The sequence below is a fragment of the Macrobrachium nipponense genome, chromosome 24, assembly GCF_015104395.2.
Source record: "Macrobrachium nipponense isolate FS-2020 chromosome 24, ASM1510439v2, whole genome shotgun sequence".
Taxonomy (NCBI): domain Eukaryota; kingdom Metazoa; phylum Arthropoda; class Malacostraca; order Decapoda; family Palaemonidae; genus Macrobrachium; species Macrobrachium nipponense.
In genome coordinates this window covers 5242242-5270010 of record NC_061091.1, presented here as the reverse complement: position 1 = coordinate 5270010, position 27769 = coordinate 5242242, and the positions used below count along the sequence as shown (strand labels likewise).

The window sequence follows — 27769 nt, the reverse complement described above, 5'->3', positions numbered from 1 at the left end:
TTTCGACCTCGACGAGACTGGAATGAGTCGGAGGACGGTATCGGCTCTCTCCTGTCAGGTGTCGATCAGCCCCACCCACAGACGACTTTCACAGTGGCGGAGGCAGACCCTTACCTACAAGTGAGAGTTCGTAACCCTCCGCGGGAAAAACGTTTTCTCCTGACGATACGTTTTCCCAGACTCTGAGAGGCCATCGCCGCAAGGCGATGGCTGTTCCTACTCTTCTCCAACTGCTAGTTCCACTGGGAAGGCGAGTCGAGTATCCAATTCCTCCCCCATTCCCTCTCTCCTTACGGTTACGAGGGAAAGGGAGGGATCCTACAGAGATTTCTCTGTAGGATCCCACGTTCGGGACTGCGCTACCGGGGGGACCTTCGGGTCCTACCTGACGTAAAGCCACGGTCGTTGAGGAGGAATCCTGCCCCATTCTCGATTTCTACGGGAATCGAGAGGACACCAGCCGATATCGTTTGACGAATTCGGTGGGGGTTTTCGCCGCAGACTGCTTAGAATTCTACGGAATTTCTAACGCATTCAGTGTTCGAGTTTTTACGATCTCCCAAACACTTACGCGGAGACCCACGGTCCAAAGTGAGCGAGAACGAGAATCCCCGATAACACGATAATCGGAACCTCGCCTATGCTCGAATTCCTGGAAATTTTTAGCATTGGGAAGAAGACTGCTGCTGAAGAAAACTATCTCACGTAAGGCGACCAACCTGGACTAGAGAAGATCGGACGGGGGAATATCCGTTTGGCTAGAACTATCGTCTTAGTATTCTGTTCACCATTGAAGCTTTCCTTCGAGGAAGACTTCTCCTTCACTCTCTTTGATAGAGATCAAGGTGGTCGATCTCCAATCCTTATTTTGTTTTCTTGAAGGAAAGAATTTAGGATGGAGATCGTTGTTCAGAATCCTACAAATATACTACTATATTAAACCTCGAGACATGATTCTACTAAGCAGTTGAATTGTCCGAGGGGTAGGCGCATATCCTAGTTAATCTACGGATTGCGACTTATAAGAGAAGTATTCTAATTGAACTGCAACTCGGGGTTGCCTGCAACCTCCCAGGAGTTTTCAGTTTCAATTTTATATACTTATGGTTTTGTCACGACAACACCATTTCAACTTTTATATTTACCGAAATTCATTTCGCCTAAATATAATTGCTCGAGCATATCTTTTATGCTCGGTAGTTCTAGCCGAACGCATTCCTTCGTGGAATAATGGATATTACCTTGGCAACTCAGGATGGACGAGTCAGCGAGAGCTCAGGCTCAACTATAACTGCGTATTGAACTGCCCTGATAGCAGCTCAGTAGCAGCCTGGGGCCTCCGATATGCACGGTCATGTATGGTCTCTCTTCTGCCCTGCTTTGATGACTACCGAGAAACCGTATCTCTGCCCAACAATCATGGACTAGGTCCTCTGATTAAACGGGGATTCTCGCAATAATGAAGGACCATCTACTGCTGTGACGCTAGATTCCATCGCCTTCGACATTGCGAGAATTTTCAACAGAGATATCTCTTGGACTCTTTCATCTTTCTGTTTACCGCACGGTAACAGAAGTCTGTACAAGTCTCCACGCTGCATCGCACTGCGATAATGCGAATGATTTTGCAGACATCTGAGTTTGTCTTCAAAATATCTCGTATTCGTAGGTATACAATTGTTCATTGTTCAACCGAATTACGAGATGTGTCAGAAGACATTGCCAACTCTCCGACCTGACAGCTCTACTTCCAAATGTTCAGCCCATGAGAAGCAGTTCTTCAGGCGGCTTTCCCCTGTGTTTTCATTACTGAAGAACGCCCCGCTTTCATTGCAACTACGACTTCTCACCGGACAGCAATGAAATAGCGGTTAGCGTTTTCAGTCATTTGTAAGCACAGGTTATGAATCTTGAGAATCCTTCTCTCGATTCGTCTGTGAAGACGTAGGTTGCATTCAATATCTACCTTCGTCTTCAACGGTACATAGTGTTGTTTCTCCTTAGCTGAGATTCAACAACCATGAGATGTTTTACCCTTCAGGGACTCGTCTCTAGAAGGCAATTGACTTTCGCCTGTTGGGCACATGCCTTAAGAGAATCATCACCTCGCTGTCCGGCATTGGTGACAAACAAATACATTATTTGTTTGGTCTCTCGCATAACCCTTTAAAGGCGAAGGTCACGTGACTTACTCGGATGCTTTGACAACTTGCCTCCTACCGAACGCAGTCAGTCGGCAGCTGTCAGAGCGGCCGAGTCAGTTACGAACTACGCTGTTGACTTAGTTCGGGTTGTTACAGAGCAATCATTACTTCGTTTTAATAGCTTGTCACAGTACCCATACCATTGACACCCACCATGGAGTGTCGGTGTCCTATCCACTTACCGAGAACTCGCTGCATGGGGATAGGAGGATGCGAGAGACTTCGTTGCTAACGGACAGACCAGTATGGGTACTGGACATCACCGAAGTAGAGAAGAGGGATAGGTCATACGACTATTTCCTTCTTTTCCTCTGAGGAACTGCATGACTTCTCCTGCGAAGTCAAGCATCCAGGAGGGATGGGATCCGTGACGCTCGATTTCGTACCGAACTTCGTAGCGAAGACTCAGAACCCTTCGGTCCCTGACGATTGGTTCGAGTCGTTCACAATCCCCTCCCTAATGGACTTCACCGCCTTCGATGCGAAGGAGATGCTGCCTTGTCCGCAAGAACTTCTCCCCTTGGCGCAGGTACTGAAGGCAGGGGTCTGGTCCAACCAGACCACATGCCCTTTCTTCTACCTTCGGGATATTGCCCACAGGTCCTTGGATCTTTTTCCTTGGGACCCGTGGTGGCTGCTCAACACGTTGTGTAGCGAACCCGACCCTCGCAGGCTGAACAGCATCGAGTCCTAAGGTGTGACCGGGTAGAAATGGATGGTGAATGAGGAGTGTGACTGGCTCCTCTTCCATCTTTTTTTCTTCCCCTCTACCTGTGGTTAGAGGGAGCACGGTCGTCACCCTGCTGGATAAGGACAAGATGCAGGTGAGCTACTTAACAGAGCCCCATCCTATCCCTTTCACTAGGGATAGGGAGCGTATATCCACCACTTCCCTCCAACAAGGGGGAGGAAGTGGATGCCAGCTTGAGACAACCCATACTTTATGTTGCCTCTTGCAAACAGGAACAAGTTCTTGCTTGCTGGTACGAAGAGATACGCTTGCCTCTCTCTTAGTACTCGGCCCAGAGGTCTGACCATTGATCCTGCGGTGCACACCCCGATCAATCGGACCAGAGGCTTGGATCCCTCCCTGCTCTTACGACCAGGGAGGCATTACCAGGGATGGACGAACATCCAGTCTGTTCATCAAAAGACTCAGATTCCTCCCACCAAGAAGTGAGTCTTCCTATTGTTAAAGGACCGAGGGTTTGTATTACGTATCGGAACAAATGACAATTTGTCGAAAATTGCATTTTTCCTAACTATACAAACCTGAGGTCCTTTACATATAGTCCCTCCTCATGCCACCCCTCACTCTGCGTATTTTGCATGGGCCAAAAGCAAAAGTGATTTGTTTACCTCCCAGTCGCGCGACTGTCGGACAAGCAGTTAACTACCGTTCTCCCCTTGTTCGAAGCTTACGACCGTTCCAGCTGCCGCTAGCTACTTCCTATTGTTAAAGGACCTCAGGTTTGTATAGTTAGGAAAAATGCAATTTTCGACAAATTGTCATTTCTACACAATGTTTTGGGTTATGACATAAATCAAATGTTAATGTTTTGTATTCACAAATTAAAATTATAAGAAATGTCGTCTTTACACCAGTACAAAGATTATTAAAGAATGTAAATTCTAATAAAGAATAGTTTTCATATTGAGACTAAATTATTTTTTTCTTTTTCTCTTCTCATTTAATAGTGATTCTGAACTACGTCTCAAGTTGACTAGCAATACTGGAATGGGCACAGTATCACCACAGGTTACCTTCAAAACTGTTGCTCCTGTGTCTACAGCAGCTGTTATGTCTCAGACGTCAGGCCCAAGAGATCAAGTCATACGATTTTCACCCGAAGATAAAACTTTGACGTGGACTATCTCTCAGTTTCCTGGTGGCAGTTATGCTCAGGCATTTATACGGGTACAGTACTTGCCTCCTCTCTATCCCTTCATAGTTTAACCTTATTGTGGTAGGTTTAGTACTGTTTGTGAAAATTTTGATTCACTTTCAAATAAGTTTAATTTTGAGCGTAATATTAAGACTTTGTGTCAAGACCCATTAACCATACACAGCTTAAAGCCCTGTCCACAATAGCTGACACTGCACGATGGGCAAACACTGTTCCCATATTCCATTCCACTAGTACCTACCAACTGATTATGGAGCCAGAATGATGCTTTGTCCGGTAACGCTGCTTTAGAAGCGAGAGAAAATATAAACAGCTGGAAGTGCCCGATCGGCATGCCTGCTAGTGTGGCCAGGCCATTACAATTCAGAATGCATTCAGGCACATCTATTTACATAACCAGTAAATGGATAAGTAATAAAATAATTGCCAGTCAAAATAAAAGAAAACTGTTCCTTATCAGAGATGAACTTTGTTAAATAATGTAACATGCCTTTCAAATTTCTTTGGGTGTTATTTGAAAAATAGGACATTAGCTGATTGAGAACTTGGTACCACAATAGTATTCAGTCAGAGCTTTTGTGAAAGTGATTGTGCTTCTGCCCTGCCCAAATCCTGAAATTTGAATCCTACAGAGGGTTTTACAGGTTTTTCTCCCACCTTTGAATAAGTAAAAGTCACTATAAATTTATTCATTCTTGTAACTTATTAGTCACATGATTAATTACAGTTGAAAGTGATGCCCACTAGGTAGTATAGAATTTCTATGCATGGTTCCAACATTTTTCCTTGAAGTGTTAAGAATAGTTAATGCTGGTTAAATCTATACTACTTAATATTTTAATATTTTTATTTAAATAAATGAAGGGAGGTTGGTTGCTGCATTACACGTTGTCAATATTTTTGTTTAAATAGATGTAGGAAGGTTGGTTGCATAACAAGTTTTTTTATTTAAATAGATGTAGGGAGGTTGGTTGCATAACATTTTTTCTGTATATCAAAATTTACAGCTTGTAGACTCTGGAGGAGATGTCAGCATAGAAGCTGGAGAGCTGGAATTTGAAGTCTCAAGATGGGTCTGTTCTGGAGTGAGAATTGAACGCGTGAAGCTGAACCCACCTGTCGATAACCTAAATAAGTGGGTGCGATATCTTACGACGTCAGACAGCGTCAGCATTCGATTGAGCTGAAACAGCAGCTTTTAAGGTATATCCTCCCCAAAAAATGGTGCTTTATTATTTATTGCTTCAGTGTTATTGATATTTTTTATAATAAAAGAATAATTGCACATTGCTTTGTATTATTATTACAGTACAGATGGATGTTAAGCCATTTATGATTTTTCTCCCTGACAAAATTCCACTCAGATATTTTTTCAGACTTTATAGGACAAATTTTAGGGGTGTATTTACTACTTAAAACATGGATATTGTTTGACCTGTGATGAGATTATATCCAGTATTTATCATTAGTCAAAGCATATGGTGTTCCAAGTGGTGTCACAAAAAATTAAAAATGGCTGGGTTGGTTGGAGGGGAGGAGAAGGAAAGTTAGGGGAACATGAAAGTAATATTTGATTTTGATTAAAAGTGAACATGAAGAAGCTGAAACCAAGTTTTTTTGTTATTCACATGAACTTTTTTTTAGCAGCTTACAATTCAGGATCATCATCAATAGCAGATTCAGTCTTCTTAACATTCTTTCTTCTTGTGGCAAAAAGACTTATTAATTCTGGAAGCCTTCAAAAAACTGTACATGTGGACATAGTACATCTGTCACAAACAGGTGATATGAAAACAAAATTCTATAAAATGAAAAATTTAATAACAACTGCAATAACAGTGGATCTAACTACAAATATGCCATCAATGACTTCCACTTTGTTCATCATCAATGTAACTTAACTGTGACATCAGGTTGCGCATTTCTGCTCTATCCTCTAGAGGTTTTGGGGGTTGCTGTGGCACGTCATAAATAAATTGCTGTTCCATGTGAGGTTCCTCTGGGAAGCTTACTGGTGCACTGTAAGTTTTAGGATTTCCTTCATCCTAGGTAAAGAAAGATAAATGCATTTCATTAACACAACATCAAATATTACATTAATAAGCTATTGCATTACAGCACCTGTTTTCCTTGATACTATGTGCAGGCAGTCCCCAGTTATCGGTGATCCGGTTTTACAGCGTTTGTCTGACGACAACAAGAACTGGATTTTCAGCACCAATAACTGGTAAGCGCCGTTATTGCTGATTTTCAGTTATTGGCAATTTCCAGTTATTTTCATGTCATCGGGAATGGAACCCATGCTGATAACCAGGAACTGCCTGTAGTAACTGTTTAAGAACCAAATTAATTTATTTGCAACTATCTCGGGCTAAGGATGAATGGAAAACTGCAGTAACAAAAAAGTCACCGCCGTGCAACATTGTGACAAGGCCTCTCTCTTCTTCCTCATACAATGAAGCAAAAAACAAGGTTGTGCAACATTGCATGGCTGTGAGTTCTTCATTCCTTGGCAAGCGCATCTTCAGCTTAGATGTCCCGAAACTGTGGTGACATCGCTGAAAAATGGCAACCAGGGAAAGGAAATCTTAGAACACTAGGAACTACTCTGGTACTGAAGAAATGCTTATCCATGTCCCAAAGGACAACAGAAGGAAGAAGAAAGATGATAATCTGGGTGGGAGCAGCACTGATGGCAGATGCATGGTGGGGGAGGCACATCTGGAGAAGACATGGTTGTGCCCCACAGAAAAAACCAAGGAGAAGGCTCGACTAATGCAAATCCAATGTTGAAAGAGGGGAGATGAAGTGGCTCTTGAAGCAAAGCTATGACACAACAACAAAGCACACAAACCCGAACTGAAACAACTGGCTGAACTCTGCTCATTGGCTGCAGCGCTGACGGAGAGTCGTCTTTCTCCAGTCACTATGTATTCTTCCAGCCAACATCTCTAGAAGGGTAATAAAGAAGATGGAGAAACTGTGATACAGCATACAACGATGAAAAGAGCAAGGCAAAGGAACTTCATCAAGGAAAGCTTCTTGGAACTTTTCATCCTTCAAAACAGGAATAAGAGGAGGGGAGAAAACATAGAAACACCTGGATACAAGAAGTTCCCAGTTATTGGGTGGGGTTCTGTTCCCAGGGGTGTGATGACAATTCCAAAAATTGCTGATAAATGATAACTGGCAATAATAGTGTCAATCCCCTGGTTATCGGTGCTGATAACTGGGTAACACCACTAGTACAAGGAGTGCAAAAATTCTAAACCTAATGCTAGGCTTGAAGCGTATCAAAACTAGCTCTTTTCTTGACCAATATTTTTATTTTACAAATTAGAAAGGCATTCTAAAAATTCCTGTAAATTACATGAGACCTGTGGAAATCGTCAAAGATGCAATTGGGAAACCTTTCAAGTTTAACTGAGTTTTTTCATCTTCATTCCAGAGCCAAAGGAAAATTATATTGTTGATTTTATTGTGTAAACAAAAACACACAGTACATTATACGAGGAATGTACCCAACTGAAAAGAAATTTATGTAAATAAAGGAACCTTGTGAAGAGAAAATTTAGAGCAAAGCACTGGGAACGTTAGTAGCACTTAGCACCACATACAGGTACTGATTGATGTACAGTGCAAATTGCCTTTTTCTTTAATTATTTCAAGAGGGACTTCAGCAGTTGTGACAAGTTCATGACCAAATAATTACGGTAATGAGTTTGCTGTTAAACAATATATTATGCTGCACAAATACAAACCTATGTCTTCACACAATGCCCATCCCAACCATTTCAAGTGCCAAACACTTAGATCTACAGAGTACAGAATCTAGAACTACAAGTGTGGTGACAAGGTTACCCCCTAAAGGGAATGTTTTCCTACCTTTAACTAGAACGTTTGCTTTTAATAATTAGTGGTTCAGGATTATTCTCCCCACAGAGAGTTATTTATTGAAGGCATTTATAAAGTGATAAGTGTGTATCTAAGAAACCAAATTATTTTTAAAAATGTTCACACTACCAGTTTTTAAAGAAAATTAGGAATTTCAAGCAGTAAACAAAATGAACAATATATTGTTTGAAGTGTCATACTAGCATCAAAAGTTAACAGGCAGTATTGTGGCATTTACGCACTAGTAATTATCTTCCTTATCAACTGATGTAGTAAAACCTAAGTATATCTGCCATCCTGTGTGCATGATGCTTTTTGATCAATTTTTTTTTTCTTAGAGTTGGATGATGAAATTTTATGATAAATTCAGCTAATTGGCTACTCTCTACATAATTGTAAGGTGGGATCCCTGAGCATAATTCAAATTCACCTTTTTATGGTGGTACGAGATGAGAGCAGTTCCTGATAAACGTTTCCATGCTTCATTCATGTCTTCCATTAAGGTTAAGTTACATTCAACATCCTTGGGATACTTGTCTATACTCTCTCTCCACCCATGAACTTTGTTTGTCAATTTCTGTCCTGGATAATCACAATCTCTTACTATACCTTCTGCTATCCACTTGGTTTCCTCTTTAGCGTGCCCTACCTCTTCATATATAGGCATGCTTCCTTGTTCCAGAGTTGCACTGTTTGGATTCCTTCCTTCATCTTTCTCTATATCCTCAACATAGCTGGGTGGAGGGTCCTGTTAGCATGGAAATTAGTTGTCTTTTGTACTGGATAAGTGACAAAATCAAAAGTCACAGTGATTTATAAGATAAGCCTAGAGAAGGCATTTGAGTATCAATTAACATTTATTTATTTTAAATGATTATTGTGGTTTTTAAGAAAAAAAGTTTTTTGTATGATGCTTGATGCATTACATTTCAGACTTTATAGTATGCTCTTTAGTATGCACACTATTACGGTAATTACATTCTATGCTTGTGTGAAATGTTCATTTTTTAAATTTTTACATCTCTTACATGCTTGAGGAGTTTTTATTACCTCTGTTTTGAAAAGAGTTTTGCATCACTTACACTACAGCAGAATTACAAACCTGGCTTTTCATAAGTTTTTCACTTGATGGTCTGGTTTGTTTGAGTTATGAGGGAAGCAGCTAAGTATGTATATTTTAGGCCCACCATATTATTAAAATATAGAGCGATTAAGATAGATGTAAGAAAAACTATGAGAAATTGCAGTACTAAAGAACTCACTGGAATAGTTGAATAAATTTCATCATCATCGACTAAAGGTGTGGCGTTATCCGACAACCGTATAACTTCATATGGCTCAGCTGTGTTTGTATCGTGGGAGGTTTGCCTCTGAAATTAAATTTAGTTAAAGTAAAGAATTACTTTAATTTGATAACCTATCCCTTCAAAGTAACCAGTAAATATAGTAAATCATCCAAAATTAAACTTTTACAACAGTCAAAAACAGCTGAAAACTTTCTTGCTGATCCAATTCAAGTATTTTGATTATACATGCTGTACATATTGTTTATTTAGTGATGAAAAACTTGTTTACTAAGAATTGTAAACATTCTGCCAAAGATATCACAAATTTACCTTATTAAAATGTAAAAGGGTAATTCTAAGCGAAGTTTACCTTTGTGGCCCCTCCTCTAAATGTACTGAATACTCCATCTGTGCCTTTCATTATCTGCTGGCGTATACTCCTGTTGAACTTGAAAGCACTGCCATCATTTTCTTGGAGTTCCCAAGGAACTTGGTAACTAGCACTACAAAAAGATCAAAAGTAGGTACCCTTATTACCTAATTCTGTACGGTAGAAAATTCGTTTAAGAAACGCGGATCACATGTGCAAAGAAAAAAAAAGTGCTTGGAGGTAAGTGTATGTGTATACTACTTATTTGTTCAGGAAGAGTGAATGGAATTGGAGGAGTAGTTACAATTTTAACACCAAATGCTGAAAATCATAAAGTGCACTATGAATATTGAAATATTCTTTAGTACATCAAAAATGAACTCCTGAAAGAAAAGAAATAGGAATTTTAAATAAAACTTTAGAATGTTATGGATGAAATACCAGAAAGAGATATGAAAATCATTGCTGGTGATGAATACAAAAACAGGTAAGGATCAATGAGAGTAAGTATATCATTATTTATAAAAAGTTGGCAAACATCCATGCTCCAATTGATAATAGGAAATATGAGAAAAATACCCAGTAAGTGAAATTTGTTTTCATTTTCTCCATTATACAGCACACATATTTACACAGGTAATTCACAAAATACAGCTCTGAAGTACGATAACTCCTGCAATAATCCTCTGTATATCCTTGAAGCAAAAAAAAAAAGGGAGCAAATGAAAATGAGTTAGAAAACAAATGAACCTAAAATGTGACCTACCTTTCTGGGGGTGGGCTGGGATATGAGCTGACAGGACTATGAGGCCCTGATACATCCAGAGGAGCAGTAGCGCTAATAGGAGACTCATTTTCCTTAATATACTTCACAGAAGCCTTGAATCTATGTCGCCGTGTCAGCTTCCTTATCAGCATTGACTCACTATTTGGATCATCATCATATGTGTTGAGGCTTTCCATTGCCTTTAAGGGTGGACCTGACGAGTAAAGCAAGATGGATGTGAAAGGTTTAAGAAAATGTGCAGATTTATTTTAACTATCTGTGGATATGATACTCTTTTCTTGACAATTTTTAGTTGCAGCTGCAACTATCTGGTACAATTTCTGATGCACTGCAGTTAACAAACTTGTAGTAAAAGGAACATAAATGGGTGACTGAGGAAAAAACCATATCAGAGAGTTTGTCATTTCCACTATATTTTGGAGGAGAAACATCACTGAAAATTCATTTCAATATTTTTTAATCCATTTTGTTGGCATGTAACTTTCCTTTTTTACTTAATTACGCCATAAAGCAGAAATTTAGAGAAAAGTTTATTGAGAATTCATTTCTAGCATTATACATATACAAGACGATATTTAATATATACAGCAGCAAGTATTAAATGTTAAACCAAACACTAGCAACAGTACGCTACATACCAGCATTAATAGTAATAGGGGCTTCTAATAGAACAGGATCAGAAAGAGGTGGCCATTCCTCATTCAGCAGCTTCTTTTCAAGTTTAACATAGGGAGCGTGAGGTCCGCACGTTTTGTGTAACCATGGAAGAATGTAATTGTCAAACACACCATAAAGAACCCACCTCTGAAACAAAGTAATTACTTTGAAAATGTTTAGTTTTATTATGGAATTATCAGAGCTGTATACTGATGTCTGATTACTACTTAATTTTTATTTATTGGGATAATGTAACTTGAATACTTGCTTTATTTTTATTCTCGTCTAGCATCGGATCTTTTAAAACATTTTTTACAAAGTACATATTTGAATATTTATCAAGTTTGGACACTCACCTCCCAAATAAAAGAAATGAGGAAACTGATTGAGACAATGAAGAATATCATTGCAGGAGTTTTTAAATCAGGGAAAGGATAGAAATTCAACAGGTCCAACATCCATTGTCCAGTATAAAAATTGACAAAAAGGCAGAAAACAACTGACCAGATGAGGTATCCAAACAGCATATCTGAAAGAATAAAATATTATACTGACTAGATTTACAGGACAGGTATAACAAAAGTGTCTCCTCAAATCATTATTACTCTCGGTGGTAAATGTGTACATGCAGAACTTCAACAAACATGAAATATTAAAAGAGCTGTGTTGTACTGTATTTTCAAGATGTAAGCATCTGTATTTCTTGCAAATCTTATATTAAATTCAACTCACAGTTGGTATATATGTATTTCCTATATGGCTGGGCATGGGAGTAGACAAGTACTCCAACATTGTAGGAATGGAAGTTAACCAGTGTGAGGGCTGTGTTCTCATGGTTGGGTTTTGGTGGATAGATGTCTCCTGTGTTGAAGAATCGCTCATACCTGAAGCAACAGATTCAAATTCTCAGGCAGTGGCAATATATACAATCCTCTGTCAAACAAGAAATGGGTATACATGTATGTATAGTACTAGGGTTTAAGATTTACTTGGGTGTGGATGCTGCCCTGAAACGAATTTTCTACGCAACATGGAAATGTGATGGTGCTACTAAAGTAAACAATTTGGATGTCACTATATGCTACTTCCTATATACATACATTACGTTTGCATCATACATTACTGACCACGGTTGACTTTCAATGTAAGTCATCACAGTCCAATAAGTGAGAATCTGTATTCCCAAGAATGACAACATAGAGAGAGCAGGAAGGATGCTGAGAATTCTTTGAGTGGGTCTTCTGGGAACTAGTATAGAAGGAGCTCCAGTATTCCCAATTACAAGAGCAGGTATGGTGGCAAGTACCAAGTCCATGACCAAATACTGTGTGTCTGATGGCATGGTATCAACCTGGAATAAACAGCCAAGAACAGTAATCATAAATGAACATGTACAATGCTGTATAAAGTATAGCACAGTGCATCAGAACATCTAATGACATGAACAATGAACTAGCATGCTTTACAGCATTTCAAGGATTTTTTTTTCTTGTTACAAGGCTCACTTGAATTTGATGATATACGTATACTAAAGAAAAATACCTGTGCCAGTTGATAATCTTAACTAAATCTCTTCAAAAAGCATTCATAGAATCACAGGCAATTTTCATTTTTAAATATTTACTGATCATTACTTCTAATTAGTATATAGACAACAGCTGATATACTTGAGAAAATCTAAAATACGACCATTTATAATTCACCTTAAATTGAAAGAGGACACAAAGGAGAGCACCAAAGCACATGCTAACATCATACTTGAAAGCAGTAAAAATGGAAACAAGGGCTGCTCTTCCCTCTCGGATTACTGTAATGACACTACTGATATCTTCCAATTTAGAGGTGAAGGGAGCTGCTACAGAGGCTTCTGATGATGACAGAGATATCCCAGTGTGAGCTACTTTCAAAGCACCACAATCATTACATCCATCACCGCACATGGCAACCTGGTGACTAAGAAAAAGATCATCCATTTATTCCTTTTTAAGACTATGTATATCATTATCTTTAACATGAATAACCCTTACCGACTGATAAAAATGTATTCACTGATGATGCTCAAGAAACATAAAATTGCCTAAAAATGTGTACGTAACTTGCATATTCAAACATATCCTCACATATGTAGACTTTCAAATGATGGGCAGCTGTCATGTTTTATAAAATGGAATTAGCAAAGACTGCAATTATAGAGTTTTTTATCAACAAGCTAGACACATACATAAGGCTCTTGCTTCTCCAGAATGTAGGATACATAAGGGTGGATGACTACTACAGCTATTCATCCAGTAGACAACCTTCTAGTTTTAAAACAGGAATGAAGTGTCTAGGATTTATGGAGACCATGGCTGTGCGGCTTCAGTAAGTGACACGTTTTTCTGAATGTGGTTTATATGTAGTACACTCTACTATATGGATTACATACTATGTTGAGGAAAATATACGGAATATTTAAAACTCTAAGATAACCTTTATTCTAGTGAAATTGCAATGACTCAAGTCCCTAGAATAATATTTGCTTGATATGAAACTCCAAGTAATCCCCAAAAACCTACCCAAGGTCTTGAAGGGCTTCAACTATGGAGATTTTTTGGTCTGGCTTCATTCTGGCAAAAATCTTTCCTCTTTCAATCAGTCGTTGATAAAGCTCTTCATCCTGTCCTCGAAAAATTAATTCAAAGGTTTGGCCATCCACAGCAAGGACATAATTGTCACTTCTTACTGACATAAGTTTTCTCTGAAACAATGCAAGTCCATTAATAATGTATAAACAATTACATATTCAGTCTATTTCAGAAGTGGGGGCACAAGAACTTACAATTTCTTGCACCTGATCTGGTTTCTCTTGGGCTCAAGTACAAAATTTCCAAGCTCTGTGCAGCACGCAAGTTTTAAGCATATGTTCCTTACATCAGGTAATCAGCTTAATGGAAGCAAATATATATCAACAAACTTTCACTCCTAATCTATACAATATGCAAGATTCATGTAAAAAATATCCTAATGTAATTTTTACTTTGAAAATGTGTAAAAATATATACTATAATAGGCTATCTCTTAATCACAGAAAAAATTTGAATTGTTTTTCTTTTCTAATTGAATCAGTTGAAAGAGGAATTTTCACTACTTTTTCGGACAAAATTCCAGAGCCTTTTTGTAAACATTATCAGCCCGGCCTCTACTGTACTCCTTTCGTGTTTCCCTCCAAAAATCAAATGGAGGCGAGTTCTATATGTATAAAAAAAACACCTGAAATATGACCCAGAAGTCATGATGTTTATTTTAATCTAAAGTAGCCTTAAGATAATACGTACATGAAGATGCCCAATCAAGTCTATGCCTTAGGCTCTTATACTACATTTACATTACCAGCTAAAATCACATCAGCCAACCAGATATTTCCCCTCTCATTAGTAAACTGAATGACTTTATGAACCCCCACTAAGCTACTATTGGCCAAGTTTTAAAAACTATAGTCACTTTACTCAAGATTTTCCATGGGTTCTATAATAGGCCTAACTCTTCATTTTCTTACTTTCTTTTTTATGACCACTGGTTTAGCCTTTTCTTAACTTTTCTCATGAAATACTGTATGATTCTCTCATACTTTTGGCATGTGCTTTCTCAAAAAATTAAGTGAACCTTTTTATAAATATTGTATGTACTAATAATGGTATGCAGTATACTAAACTTTTTTGTACAGTACAATAATTTCATCCTCACTGGACGAGTGAGAACTTACATTGTCATAAAGAACATCAATATGTTCCACATCATAGTAGTTAACCTGCAAATATTGAGCTGCAATGGTTGAGGTCGACACCATCTGAGCTTTAGCTACTATGAGCTGCTGATCTGTCTTCAGCAAGCCACTCTGTCGAGCAACACTGACTGCTGTCAGCAAGTTGTCCCCTGCAAAGGGAAACAATTGCACTTTCTTTGTATCAAATAAACATTCGCCTTAGTAGCCTGTGCTTTTTATTTGAAGAGTTATGTCAATCACTATAGAAAAAATGGTTTAAATGTATGAGGCATAAAATTTAGAAAAAAAATTTATTTTCCTAAGGAAATGGTAAAAATTAGCTACATAACTTAAAAAGATGGGAGAATGCAAAAATAATCTTTAAAGTGATAAAATTACCACTGCTGGTCCTAATGATCAAAATTACCACTGCTGGTCCTAATGATCTGAATGCTATATAAGTAATGATAACTATTGCTTAGTTAATGAGAGAACCCATTTCACATGTAACCCCTCAAAAAAGTAAACACTGAAGTAAAAATGTTCATAAAGATGCCTACACGGAAGATTTTCATCATACCTGTTATCATGACAGTTCGGATATCAGCCTGATGAAGAGTCGCTATAACAGAAGGTGTCTCCTTCTTCACTTTGTTCTGGAGGATGACCAGACCCAAAAACTCCGCACCATCTTCCAATTTCTCTCTGGGACTTGTCTCTATCTAATAAAAGACATATTTCCTTAAGATTATGATTGTGATCTACTGAAATAAATTGTTATAATCTTCCGCCTTCAATGTTCTTCTGCTATTAGTATGAATATTATGGTAGGTTACCTATTACAAGTTACCAGCATACAGGCATTTTCCTTTGGTTTAATTCTTGATGGGAATATTTAAGTACTTTCCTAAGCAAGTAGATTATAAAATAATGTACAACATCTCAAACCAATGAAGTTTGTTTACAAACCAATCAATCAGCTTTATTCTATATAGACTGTACACAGATCCACGCTATACAGACTCAGAGATGAAAGATGAAGGGTTACCCTAGACATGCAAACCTCACAGTCCAATGTCTGCCACAAACCATTTTACTCATTCATCTGTGCCAGGCCCTTCTGGAAGAGAAAGGGGGGGTAGGGAAAATGGGAGGGCACTGAAGATTATGGTTAATGGGCTTTGCACAAAAACTTGCTTTACATTTTAAAAACGTCATCTGTTGTACAAGACTCATGGTTTAGGAGGGAAGATGAAACAAACATGCCCTCTGAAGAGAATAAGAGACCAAGATGTAAGATGTCCGGATCTTTCCTAGATAGTGACCCTCAGCAAGTTCAGTAGTTATCTAGGACTAATATTTCTTGGGGGTTGTCATCGTTATATTTACAGTCTTTTGTTCATGGTTTTATATTCATCCTCAACGGGTTTGTACTAAACATGCCGCATCGGTGATACATGCTCAGCTGAACCCTTGGGGGTTACTATCTAGGAAAGATCCAGAAGTCCAGTTCACACAGTTAAGGGACACTGTAGTCAATGATGACCTAGGGAGTCCAGATAGCTCCTGTGAGTAAAGAATGTGACTGGTATAAATATCCATGGATGGTACACACATGCCAAGCACCTGTGGTGTAAAGGTGGGTCCTTAAAAGAAAACCACACCCTGTGCTGAAGTGAAACAGCGGAGCATATGACGGGGCACTGAGCTATGAGGGAGTTGATTCTAACTTTGGTGAGAGCCCTTTGAGAAACATCAAATATGGAGGTCAATGTAAAGGAGGAGTCCTGAGAAAGTGTGACTTAGAAGAACGGATGGCAAGAAACCTTTTTTCTTTCAACATTTAAATCAGTGTAACTTGGATCTGTTCACATGGAATGGGGTCAATTACATATAATTGATTGGTTTTGTATCACCATCTAAGTTTTTAAGACTAAGTTTTTAAGAAACATTCTAAGGCAGTCCCTGGTTATCGGCAGGGTGCTGATAAACGAAAACGCCATTCATTGAAACTTGGCTATTTGTGTCACTTATGGAGTCGAGTTTTGTTGAATGACGCTGATGTCATTCACCAGGTATGTATGGCACCATAACTATTATCGGCACAACCAAAATTTGACCTGCTACGGAGCCATAAATTGCCGATTTTATGGCACTAGGCAACTGCCATAAAACCGGATCGATACCCAGGGACTGTATTGATGAAAGGAAATAGCATTTTTATATTTTTCTTAATAACTGTGTAAAGTCATTAACAACCTGTTCCCAAGTTAAAGATGCAGGCAATGCAGCATGAGCCACAGCAACAACTCGCAGACCTTGTCTTGTGTACCATTCTAAGGTTGAATCCAAGATGCCTGGAACTGAAAAAACAGTGATTGTGAGAAAATAATCTTGTACTATGTACACATCTGAACATACATCTGAAATGGGTTTCCATTACTGAAAAGGTTATTTTTAAGTAAAATTTTAGGATACATAAAGAACTATTTTTCATGAGCATTGAGCACATATACTGTATATTCACTTGAAAAATGCCCTTATCAGAGATTGAAAGCATTCTCTATTGTTCTCTGACATTTATCTTTCTGTTCATATCAAGTCTCTATCATAAAAGACTCATTTGTTCATCCAGATACTGTACTCTTGGTATATAGAAATAATGTTTGTTCATTAGTACTATATGGGTATCTGCAGTTCAACATTTTTTTAGTCAAGTCCTACAAAATAACGATCTGTTGCAAAGAAAATTTTGGCTGTCATTACTTTTTTTAATTTCAATAAAATAAAAATACAGTACGTACTGACTTACAGCGCATCCAGAAATACCCAGTCAAGACTCTTATAAATGCATTCAAGACAATAATAAAAATAAGCTCAAACCTGTAACATCATTGCACAGTAGAGCAATCATTTCTGGAGCTCCCTTGATGTAGACATCAAAGTTATTGGCAAACTTCCTTTTAGTGACAACAGTCATCCTTTGTTCCTTAGACTTGAATGGAAAGGTTTTCACTATTGCTACTTCCAGTTGCTCAGGATCCCCGTCATCTGCTTTCGGCCGTACCAGCACTGGTGTTACCATACCGTAGTCTTGATTTATCACTGGTTCAGGTTCAATCATCGTCTGTGAGGAAAATGAGGCACAAATGCTTTTAGTAAGCTCAAGAGAATTTAGACTCAAAATCAAACTGTCATTGTTTAATGCTGATGTAATGGACAATCGTTTTCCCCACTGAGAAATTTAAGCCAAAGTATACTCCTTAAAATTAACTCCGAATATCATTCTTCTAATTTCTCAGTGCTCCAGACATTTATGAGAATGATAATGAATACAGCATTAGCATCTAATAAAAGTGACTGTTGTACAAAAGTGTGTTCCTTTTTGAGGCACAATGTAAATCATACTAGTTTCTGTACATCAACTCTTCTGGCCTCTGCTGTAAAATTTTGGATTTCTGGGCTCGGCCGTGTCGCTCCGTGAAATAGGTTCCTGTAGCACTATTTCTAAGGTAAAATCCCTTCTCAAGGTTTTGCTTCTCAGTGGACCTCTTAGGTCTGTTCCCATGGAAGTGTCCAAAATCCACTTGACTAACATTTTCTCACCTCATTCACAAACAAATCTTTCAATAAACCCTCTAAGTATATAGTACTATAGTTAGGTATATGTATTTCAGTGGTTAATTTAAAATATTTTCAGTATATAGTATAATGATAATCAAATCAAGAGGCTCAACTATTAGTACTGTATAGATCCTCATACTTTCTGTTTCTGTGCCAAATAATTGCTGTAATTAAAACAGCCCAGATGCAAGTTGTTTTCTTAATACTATAATGACAAAGTTGCAGTGATAGCAACTGTTATACTAAAATGATCCTAAATTGTTGATGTGCCTGTGCTTATTAAAATTATAATCAGTGAAGAACAACCTGGGAAAATTTATCAATACCCATCCAATACCGGTGAAGATTTTCACATCGAGGGGGTACCCAACCAGCTTGCCATCTATGTTGGTCAAGGAATGACATGTTGCCAGAGATGTGGCAAGTGGCAGATCAGAACGGAGCTTACTGATGTCACACTGGGGCTGCTGGAGTTCACCCCTGTGACAAGGCACCACACCAGCCAGTGCAAGGTCACTTTCTGTCAGAGTGCCAGTCTGTGAAGTAGGGCCAGGAAATATAATGTATCAGAAAATAAAGTACAAAACTGTTCAGTTACTGAACGATTATTTGTTTATTTGTATAATGAATCAATGCTACAACTTTAGTTAAAAAATGCTAGTTAACATACAATTTATATACAAAATTCTTACACATAAAATCATAAGCTATGAACTAGCAATAGCAGAAACTTTTTCACAAGTATGGTAAATAAGGTATAAACAAACTAGCTTATTTATGGAGTAACTATAAATTACATAAATATGAATTTTCACTATACTACTGTAATATGTGCATAACTGATGAACAAAAACTGTAATATGTGCATAACTAATGAACAAAAACTGTAATATGTACATAAATGATAAAAGATTAAATTTTCAGTGGATAATAAACTCTTACCTTGTCAAAACAGACAACATCTACAGATCCAGAAAGAGAGATGTAATTGGACGAGAGACAAAAGATCCCATCCTTTCTCAAGCGTCCCTGGGAACTGGCATTTACGGCTGTAATTGCTGCAGGTAAAACATGCGGCACAACAAAAGTGATCAGGTCCAGTGAGTTGAGAAAGATGTGTGACCAACTGGCCTGAAAGAATATGGACTTCTTCACCATGTATATACACATACATGCTTAATATATGTTCCGTAGACTACTCACATTTTGCCAAAATTTAAGACTAAACTTATGAAAGACCTATAAGATCAGATTGCCAGGGGTCTAAGAATTTTTCCTTTTTCTCTCTAGCATATAGTTTTTTATAATAAAACAAGAGTTGCAACGCATTCATAAAAACAAAAACTAAAGTGAAGCACTGGAAATTATAGTGCTCAGCACTACAGACATGAAAACTGAATCTCATGGCTGCTGGAGATCTGCAGATCCAGCTTCACAAGTGCATTCCTATCAACCAGCTATCTTGTCTTTCTTTAGTCTAATAGGAGCTGAAATGTCTAAAACAATTTCATAACCATGAAATGGGCTCATCACAATAAAGGGATTTTGACGAAGGAAAAATCTATTTCTGGGGAGAGACCTGTGTCGCCCGGTGAAAAGATCCTGCTTTCCTCTTTTCTAGTATAAATAACTTCTAAATATACCAGAGAAAAAAGTTAGCATGGTATGCAGAGGTTACTACCATAAATATGCCAACACTCAAATCAAATAATGAACAAGCAATGCAAGAGATCCCAACAATGTGAAAATGCTTCCCACCCCTAATGTGTAGAAGTGATGAAAGCTCCAGGTCATGGCTGCTAATCCAAGCATTATAAAGATACAGAGCATCTTCAGGAAGTCAGCATAGAAATGCATGTCAACTGGCTTGGGGAAGAGAATGGATCTCACTAACTCCCCTCTGACTGTGTAGAAACCTGGAAGGAGACAGACGCATGAATCAGTGTCTTATTTGCATCATTTCGTATGAAATGACCGCAATACCCTTAATAGTTGAAATATTGAGTTTAAGTACTAAATTTGGAAATATTAGTTACAAACGGAAATAATATTGGATATCGAACAATCGCACAAGTGATAAAAGTGACATTTGTATTGTTTATATAATACAAAAAAATCTTGAGGTAGCAGCCCCACCAGTTCAAGTTTTTAAAGGCTCATTAACAATCAACTTCAGCGTTGCTTTCCTTTATTTGTAAAGTAGGAATAAAACAGCAAAATCTTGACATTGTTATCTATAGATGTACTGTACAGATACAGGTACATATAACAAACAAAACTTTGTATCGCAATGGAAGAAAGGATGCTAACTTTCCAACAGGATTGACTTTCACAAAAATTATGGTTTTTAAGTATAATTTAAAGTAATTTAATTGGACATACATAAACCTAAATGATTCTTGCTTTTGTGGACTGCCATCATTTATCAAATATTCTGCTAAAAACAGGAGAACCAACCTGTTTTAATGACCAGAGCCTTGAGTTCTTTTCCTCCACGTATCTGCAAAACTTCAGTGCCACTATACAGTATGTGATGTTTGTGCTCTTCCTCACTGAACATTGCATCACTACTGGGTGGTATGGAAACCTGGACAGAATGAAATAAAAACCCTTTTCAATACATCTGAACTTCCACAGACTGGCAGCAAAAATAATGATGACATTTGCTCTTATTAATACACTAATTACCGAGACCATGTTGGTTGTCCCACATTATGCTATAGTAAAATACACAGAATTACATATAAGGTTTCTGCATTCGAAAAGGTACAAAGCGCAACTGACCTTTGTTATGGGTATAGATTCCCCAGTCAACATGGCCTCATTAGTTATCACAGATCCCTCAAGCAAGACTGCATCTGCCTCCATGACACCAAGACTGTCGTCCTTCAGGAGGAGAATGTCCCCAGGAACCACCTCTCTCGATGATATTTTGTTACCTGTAATGAGAGGCTTTTTGGAGATTTACAGAATCAGATATCAAGACATTGAAATGGGAGTAGTAATTCTCTCTCTCTCTCTCTCTCTCTCTCTCTCTCTCTCTCTCTCTCTCTCTCTCTCTCTCTCTCTCTCATGAATAATTTCAATTACCTTTAGTTCAGTAAAATATTATTATAATTTACTTTAACTGTAGCTTTTATAAAATATAAACACAAAATTTTTCAACCAAACTCGTCAGTTATCATTAGCCTTGATTCACATGATAGAATTCCCAAGATGTGTAGCTCCTGAAGTCTTGAAGATGGAAAAAGAATAGCCAGAAAACCAACATGCACACCTTTGACCCAATGAAATATCAAAATAGCTGGTCTCGTTCTTTCCTTATTAAACATCCAGAGTAAGAGAAATGGAGGAGGGCACTATTTTATGATTGATGGATTTGTGTGAAAATTTAAGATTTTATAAAAGCTGCAATCGTTTCATATAAACCAATCAATCATAATTAGCTCGTGCAAATACCTTGGTAAGAGGGCTAGTAAAAATGATCTCCCAACTACAGTAAGCTTCTGACGGGCCATGGATCACTTAGGGACAGAAAAACGTCAATGACCAAATGTCCTAAGCAACTTGGAAGTGAAGAAATTGTTTGTATGATGAATGCTTCAACAGATGCAAAAAAAAAGAACTAACCATTAAAGGGTGACACAGCCACTTGTGGCCCCAGAGACAGCATCTCGAAGATGACTGATAAATGAGTTTTGAGATTAAAATGACGAAATGGGAGAGGACTAATACTTTTGTTGGAGGTTTAAAATGTCGTGCCACAACTAACAGCTACAATGAGAGCATACAGCTCTAAGGTAGAACTCTAAAAAGGTAAACTGACACTTCCATGTCCTTGATCTTAGGAAACCTGACATCTCAAGATTACTTATAAAGCTAAGAAAAATGACATGGCCCTCATTTTGTGAAAAGCCAATCTTATTTGAAGCAAGTCTTGCTCAGATATCCCTGGATGGGCTTGGAAATAATCTATCAAAGCCAGAATAAGATTTTATTATTCGAGATACACAACAGTGCAGGGATTTATACTCCCTTTGGCCAAAAAGGTACTGACAGCATCTACTATTGATTCTTGCAGGCCAGTCAGAGCTAAGGATTCCCTTAAAATGAGGAAAATTATCACCATTAACCTTTACAAATGCTGTGATAATACAGTACTGATCAAAAACCTAAATTATCAAGGATGAAAAACAATTACTAAATACTAGAGGGTAAATCTTATTCAACGAGCAAAACACAACATGAAGAAAATATGTTTTTGCTTTAATACAAAACACAAACTATCTCTGGTACAAGTACAAAGGAGAGGTAGTACACAACGTTAAGTAAAGAGGAGAGGCAGCTGCTTCTACCTGATGACGAATCATATGTGCGCATGTGTAAACTGTTACACAGTACTTACTACTTTTCTGGCTACTATTATTCTTAGTTTGCCTTCAAGACTTCAGGATGTGTGCCTTGAGAATTCCGTATTGCTAATTATGGCTACTTTACTGATGGATTAGTATGAAACAATAAATTTTAAGAGAATGTACAATGGTAACGTGAAAAAAAGGTAAAAAAAAGGGATTTTGACGTAAGGAAAAATCTATTTCTGGGCGATTGGCTCGTGTCGCCAGCGAAATATCCTTTAATCTATTATTTCTAGGGTAAATGTACTAACACATACCAGAGAATAAATAAAATAAAGAAAAAGGTCAGTATAACTGACTCGCTCACCCTCCAGGAGGGTGTCGGTATGAACACTAGGCGAGTGAGACCACTACCACGAGCCAAAAGCCAATAGAAATCTCCCACTACAAAATCCCTCCAAGAGGGGAGCCGACCCACAGAGTGAGCAGCTCGTACTACTACTACTCCATCCCATGCTGCGACTGCTGCGCCTCTGGTGGGGCCATCCTGAAGTTAGGCAGACAATCTTGGGCGAAGGGATGGGTAGGGTGGGATTTCGCTGGCGACACGAGCCAATCGCCCAGAAATAGATTTTTCCTTACGTCAAAAATCCCTTTTCTGGGCTCAGCTCGTGTCGCTGCGCGAAATCGTACCAGAGAAATAGCACAAGATTGTAAACAAAAGTAATAAAATGATAATAAAAATAAAATAAATCAGAATAGGTCTCAAATAAACGATAAAATATATAAGAATAGACTATAATTGCTAAAAGATACATATACACAGGGGTATATAGAGATAGCTTAAATTACCCTTAAATCTAATCATGTTTGTTAACATAAGGTAATTTACATATGTACAGGTAAAATTATTTACATGTATCAATGTTATCTGTGTAACAGCATGTATCAAAAGTATAATAGCAATTAATAAAAACAATCAACAATAATAATATATAAAGGAATGTATATGACTTAATATACAAAACCCGTAATCATTATAATATGATGTATCCCCTAGCATAAAAATAAGGGGAAACATCCATGAGATCAATGTTTATAATCATTTGTGAGTGTCCCTAACCAGACAATAAGGGGCACCCACTACACTATCACAAAAGCAGCTAAGACACAAGGTAAATGCAAATGAACCAGGTAGGAATAGACGAACTTTTGGGTGAGGCAGGTAGAAAGGAGGACTGAATCTTCTACTACAAATTAGCTAGAGTCAGGGGAAACTATGTTACCCGCTGCTACTGCTGGGAATTTCAGAGCTTCCAAGGACTTAAGGTAGTGACGTTTGAACACTGTCGGCGATTTCCATCCAGTATACTTTTTCAACTCATCGAAGTTCATATGTTGGAAATAATTAATTGAGGTGGCTACTGCCCTGACATCATGTGCTTTCGGGAAAGAGTCAGGATTGGCTTGCTTAATAAAGTACAGGATTTGTTGCCTGATGCCTTTAATGGATAAAGTTCCACCTTTTTCCCTCCTAAAGAGGGGACCCGATGAAGATGAGGAGGTCCTAGACAGAAAGGCTCGTAAGGTTGTAACTGGGCAAAGAGATACATCTTGTGGAAGGGGTAGTACCTTCCAAGGTTCCCACCTCATCAAAGGATCTTCATTCTTTGCTAAAAAGCTACGTTCCGGAGAAAGTAGGACTTCTCCTGTAGGAAGGAACTGAATATGATCCGGGTCTCTGGATAGAGCCGACAGTTCTGAAATTCTTGCTCCTGAAGCTAAGCTTAATAAGAATAGGGTTTTTCTTAAGAGCATTATAAACGAGCATGTGTCATTATCGGTTTCGGAAGCCAGTTTTAGAACATCGTTTAAGAACCATGAAACTGACGTAGGCCTTACAGAAGGCCTAAGCCTAGCACATGCCTTAGGAATAGACGAGAAGTAGGAATCCGTCAAGTCTATGTTAGATCCAAATTGAAATATCTTTTCAAAGCTGACTTGTTTGTCGTAATCGTGCTAGCTGCTAAACCTTTTTCAAATAAGGATCTGAAAAAGGATATAGCTGAATTAACTGTCATGATTCTAATATCCGATTCTCTCAGGAAAGTTGCTAACTTTTTGACAGCAACATCATACTGCCTCAAAGTCGAATCCCTTTTATCGGATTCCAAGAATAGAATATTCTGAGGGTCAATATTCGCATCTCTTTTTGCCGCAAACTTCATGAAATCCATAAAGTTAGGGTTTTGAGAATCCCTGAGGAAGCGAACACAGTCTTCATTTGTACTGACTGGGAGAGCTTGGGACTGGGGATCTGAAGAGGACGAAGGCCCAGCTCCAAAATTAGAGGATACCAGTTGCTCTTTGGCCAGTCTGGGGCTACTAGAGCCACTTGACCCTTGAATGTCCTGAGTTTGTTCAATACTTTCATGAGGAGATTCACTGGAGGGAAGACGTAAATCTTCTCCCAGTTGTTCCAGTCTAGAGCCAGGGCGTCCGTGGCATAGGCCAGAGGGTCCAGGTTGGGGGCTACATAACACGGTAGTTTGTGGTTCGCTTGTGATGCGAAGAGGTCCACCTGTAGCCCTGGGACTCTTTGAAGGATCCATTGGAACGAACTGTTGTCCAGTGACCATTCCGACTCTAGGGGTACTGATCGGGATAGGGCGTCTGCTATGACGTTTCTTACTCCAGCTATGTGAGTGGAGGAAAGATGCCAACTGAACTTGTCTGCCAGGGAGAAGATGGCTATCATGACGTGATTTAGATGACGTGACTTGGAGCCTCCTCTGTTTATACAATGTACTACCACTGCGCTGTCCAGGACTAGCTTTATGTGGGAGTACTTGGGTGGGCGTAACCTTTTTAGAGTCAAGAACACTGCCATTGCCTCCAGTACGTTTATATGGAACTGACGGAACTGAGATGACCAAGTCCCTTGAACCTTTTTGACCTGGGAATACCCTCCCCAGCCGCTTAAGGACGCGTCTGTGTGGATGGTGACCCCTGGTGGAGAGAACTGAAGGGGTACTGACATTGATAAATTCTTGACTCTCGCCCATGGCCGAAGTCGATTCTTTAGAATCAGAGGCACTGAGGATAGTTTGTCCCTGGACCTGACGTTTGCTCGCGAGCGCCAGATTCTGGTTAGGTCTTTCAGTTTGGCTTTCATTAAGACGTTTGTCACTGATGCAAACTGGAGAGAACCCAGGATCCTTTCCTGGGCTCTCCTTGACGCTAGTTTGTGACTTAGAAATTGCTTGACTGACTTTGCTATTTCTTTCCTTTTGGTTGATGGAATCGACAGAGTGTGGGATGATAGATTCCATTGAATGCCCAGCCACTGAAAGTTTGACTCTGGAGTGAGTCTTGATTTGGTCCTGTTTATTTTGAAGCCTAGATATTCCAGGAACTGAATCACTTTCAGAGTAGCTCTGTTGCATTCCTCGACTGTTGGGGCCCAGATCAACCAATCGTTCGAGATACGCTACTACCATGATCCCTTGCGATCTGAGTTGTTGCACTACCACTTCCGCTAGCTTCGTGAACACTCTGGGTGCCACGTTGAGTCCGAATGGAACTACCTTGAAGGAGAATGTCTGGTCTCCTATCTTGAAACCCAGATTACGGACGGAAGTGTCTTGCACATAGGGATATGATAGTAAGCGTCTGTAAGATCGATAGAGGTGGTGACGGCCCCACGGGGAAGTAGGGTCCGCACCTGTGAGATCGTGAGCATCTTGAACTTGTCGCAGCGGATGGCTAAGTTTAAGCGGGACAAGTCTAAGATTACCCTTCTTTTTTGTGAGCCTTTCTTTGGCACGCTGAACAAGCGACCTTGAAATTTAATCTCTTGACTCTCGCTATAGCTCCTTTTTGAAGGAGATCGTCTGCGTACTCTGTCAATTCCTTGGAAGGAAGTTGACGGAAAGGTCTGGATGGAGGTGGGTTCGTCAACCAGCTCCAACCCAGGCCTTTTGACACTATGCTCTGAGCCCATTGGCTGAAGTTCCACCGGTGGCGAAAGTGAAACAGCCTCCCCCCTACCTGAAGTTCTTTATTGGTTCTGGTAACCGCCTCGGCCTCCTCTGAAGTGCTTCCCTTGTTAAAGGGGCCTCCCGATCCTCTCCCACGAAAGGAACGCTTACCTCTACCTCCCTTACCCGAGCGGTCATACTTCTGAGAAGCTTGACTCTCGAAGGCTTGATTGTAAGCTGGAGAGATGGCGTAAGAGGTGGAGGGCTGAGGCTGAGGGGATATCACATAAATTGGCTGTGATTGACCTTTAGAAGTGGAGGGTTGGGCTGTCTGCACTAACGGTACTGTTGGAACTTGTTGAGGAAAGCGTAGTTGCTTCTTCTGGTAAGGTTGGAAACGCTGGGTTTCTTTTTGTCCCTTACCTTTAGGAGTCAGGTCTTGCCTCCTCTTAGCCGAAAGGCCCCAACGATCCTTAAGGCTCTGGTTTAACCTGGTAGCCTCTGACTGGACCTCCTTAACCATAGCTTCTGGGAAGAGATCTGCTCCCCAGATGCTAGACGAGAGTAACCTATTCGGTTCATGCCGAATAGTTGCCTCTTGTAGAACATGCTTCCTACAATTCGCCTACGAGCAGTGGCAAACTCAAACATATGACTGTACCGTTTGAGTCAGGGCTTTGGTCATGAGCTTAAAAATCGGTTCTGATCCATAAGCCATGGTAGCTACCTCAGACATAGCCATAGAATTGATGGATCTGGCTAGACGCGATTTTGCATCAAACTCAGCCTGAATAAGGCTATCTGGGAGCCTGGGTAGCTTTTCACCAAACTGCTCCATAGCACAGTCCGGTTTGAGTTTGCCAGCTGAGAATGTATTCGGCAAGTCTTCCCACAATTCTCCAACTGAGGGGAGCAACGGAGAAGTGGGATCCGCTTCCTTCAACTGCGGTATATAGGTTCCCC

The 27769-nt window shown here is 39.2% G+C and overlaps 2 protein-coding genes across 4 annotated transcripts in view; one reads left to right on the top strand and one right to left on the bottom strand.

The window, feature by feature from the left end:
* The window catches only part of LOC135205287 (AP-4 complex subunit mu-1-like), a gene marked incomplete in the record, with an annotated part of 12751 nt that extends 7355 nt beyond the window's left edge, over positions 1 to 5396 (top strand). The window contains 2 exon segments of the mRNA XM_064235679.1: positions 3903 to 4122; positions 5119 to 5396. Coding sequence (XP_064091749.1) covers positions 3903 to 4122; positions 5119 to 5298 — 400 coding nt within the window.
* A 514-nt stretch (positions 5397 to 5910) lies between these two features.
* Positions 5911 to 27769, bottom strand: part of LOC135205244 (polyamine-transporting ATPase 13A3-like) — a 45487-nt gene continuing 23628 nt past the window's right edge. Inside the window, exons 8-27 of one of the 3 annotated variants that reach the window (XM_064235596.1) lie at positions 21256 to 21410; positions 20929 to 21058; positions 20230 to 20387; positions 19414 to 19602; positions 18798 to 19007; positions 17731 to 17974; positions 17107 to 17210; positions 15428 to 15569; positions 14848 to 15017; positions 13661 to 13842; positions 12809 to 13058; positions 12233 to 12456; positions 11838 to 11989; positions 11462 to 11634; positions 11087 to 11252; positions 10428 to 10641; positions 9662 to 9794; positions 9268 to 9375; positions 8655 to 8753; positions 5911 to 6156 (exon numbers count right to left, since the gene is read on the bottom strand). In XM_064235596.1, the coding sequence (XP_064091666.1) occupies positions 5974 to 6156; positions 8655 to 8753; positions 9268 to 9375; positions 9662 to 9794; positions 10428 to 10641; positions 11087 to 11252; positions 11462 to 11634; positions 11838 to 11989; positions 12233 to 12456; positions 12809 to 13058; positions 13661 to 13842; positions 14848 to 15017; positions 15428 to 15569; positions 17107 to 17210; positions 17731 to 17974; positions 18798 to 19007; positions 19414 to 19602; positions 20230 to 20387; positions 20929 to 21058; positions 21256 to 21410 (3386 nt within the window). In that variant the 3' untranslated portion in view covers positions 5911 to 5973. Of the gene's footprint in view, positions 6157 to 8614; positions 8754 to 9267; positions 9376 to 9661; positions 9795 to 10427; positions 10642 to 11086; positions 11253 to 11461; positions 11635 to 11837; positions 11990 to 12232; positions 12457 to 12808; positions 13059 to 13660; positions 13843 to 14847; positions 15018 to 15427; positions 15570 to 17106; positions 17211 to 17730; positions 17975 to 18797; positions 19008 to 19413; positions 19603 to 20229; positions 20388 to 20928; positions 21059 to 21255; positions 21411 to 27769 lie in introns of all 3 variants that reach the window. The other 2 variants (XM_064235609.1, XM_064235603.1) reach the window with 2 other exon arrangements.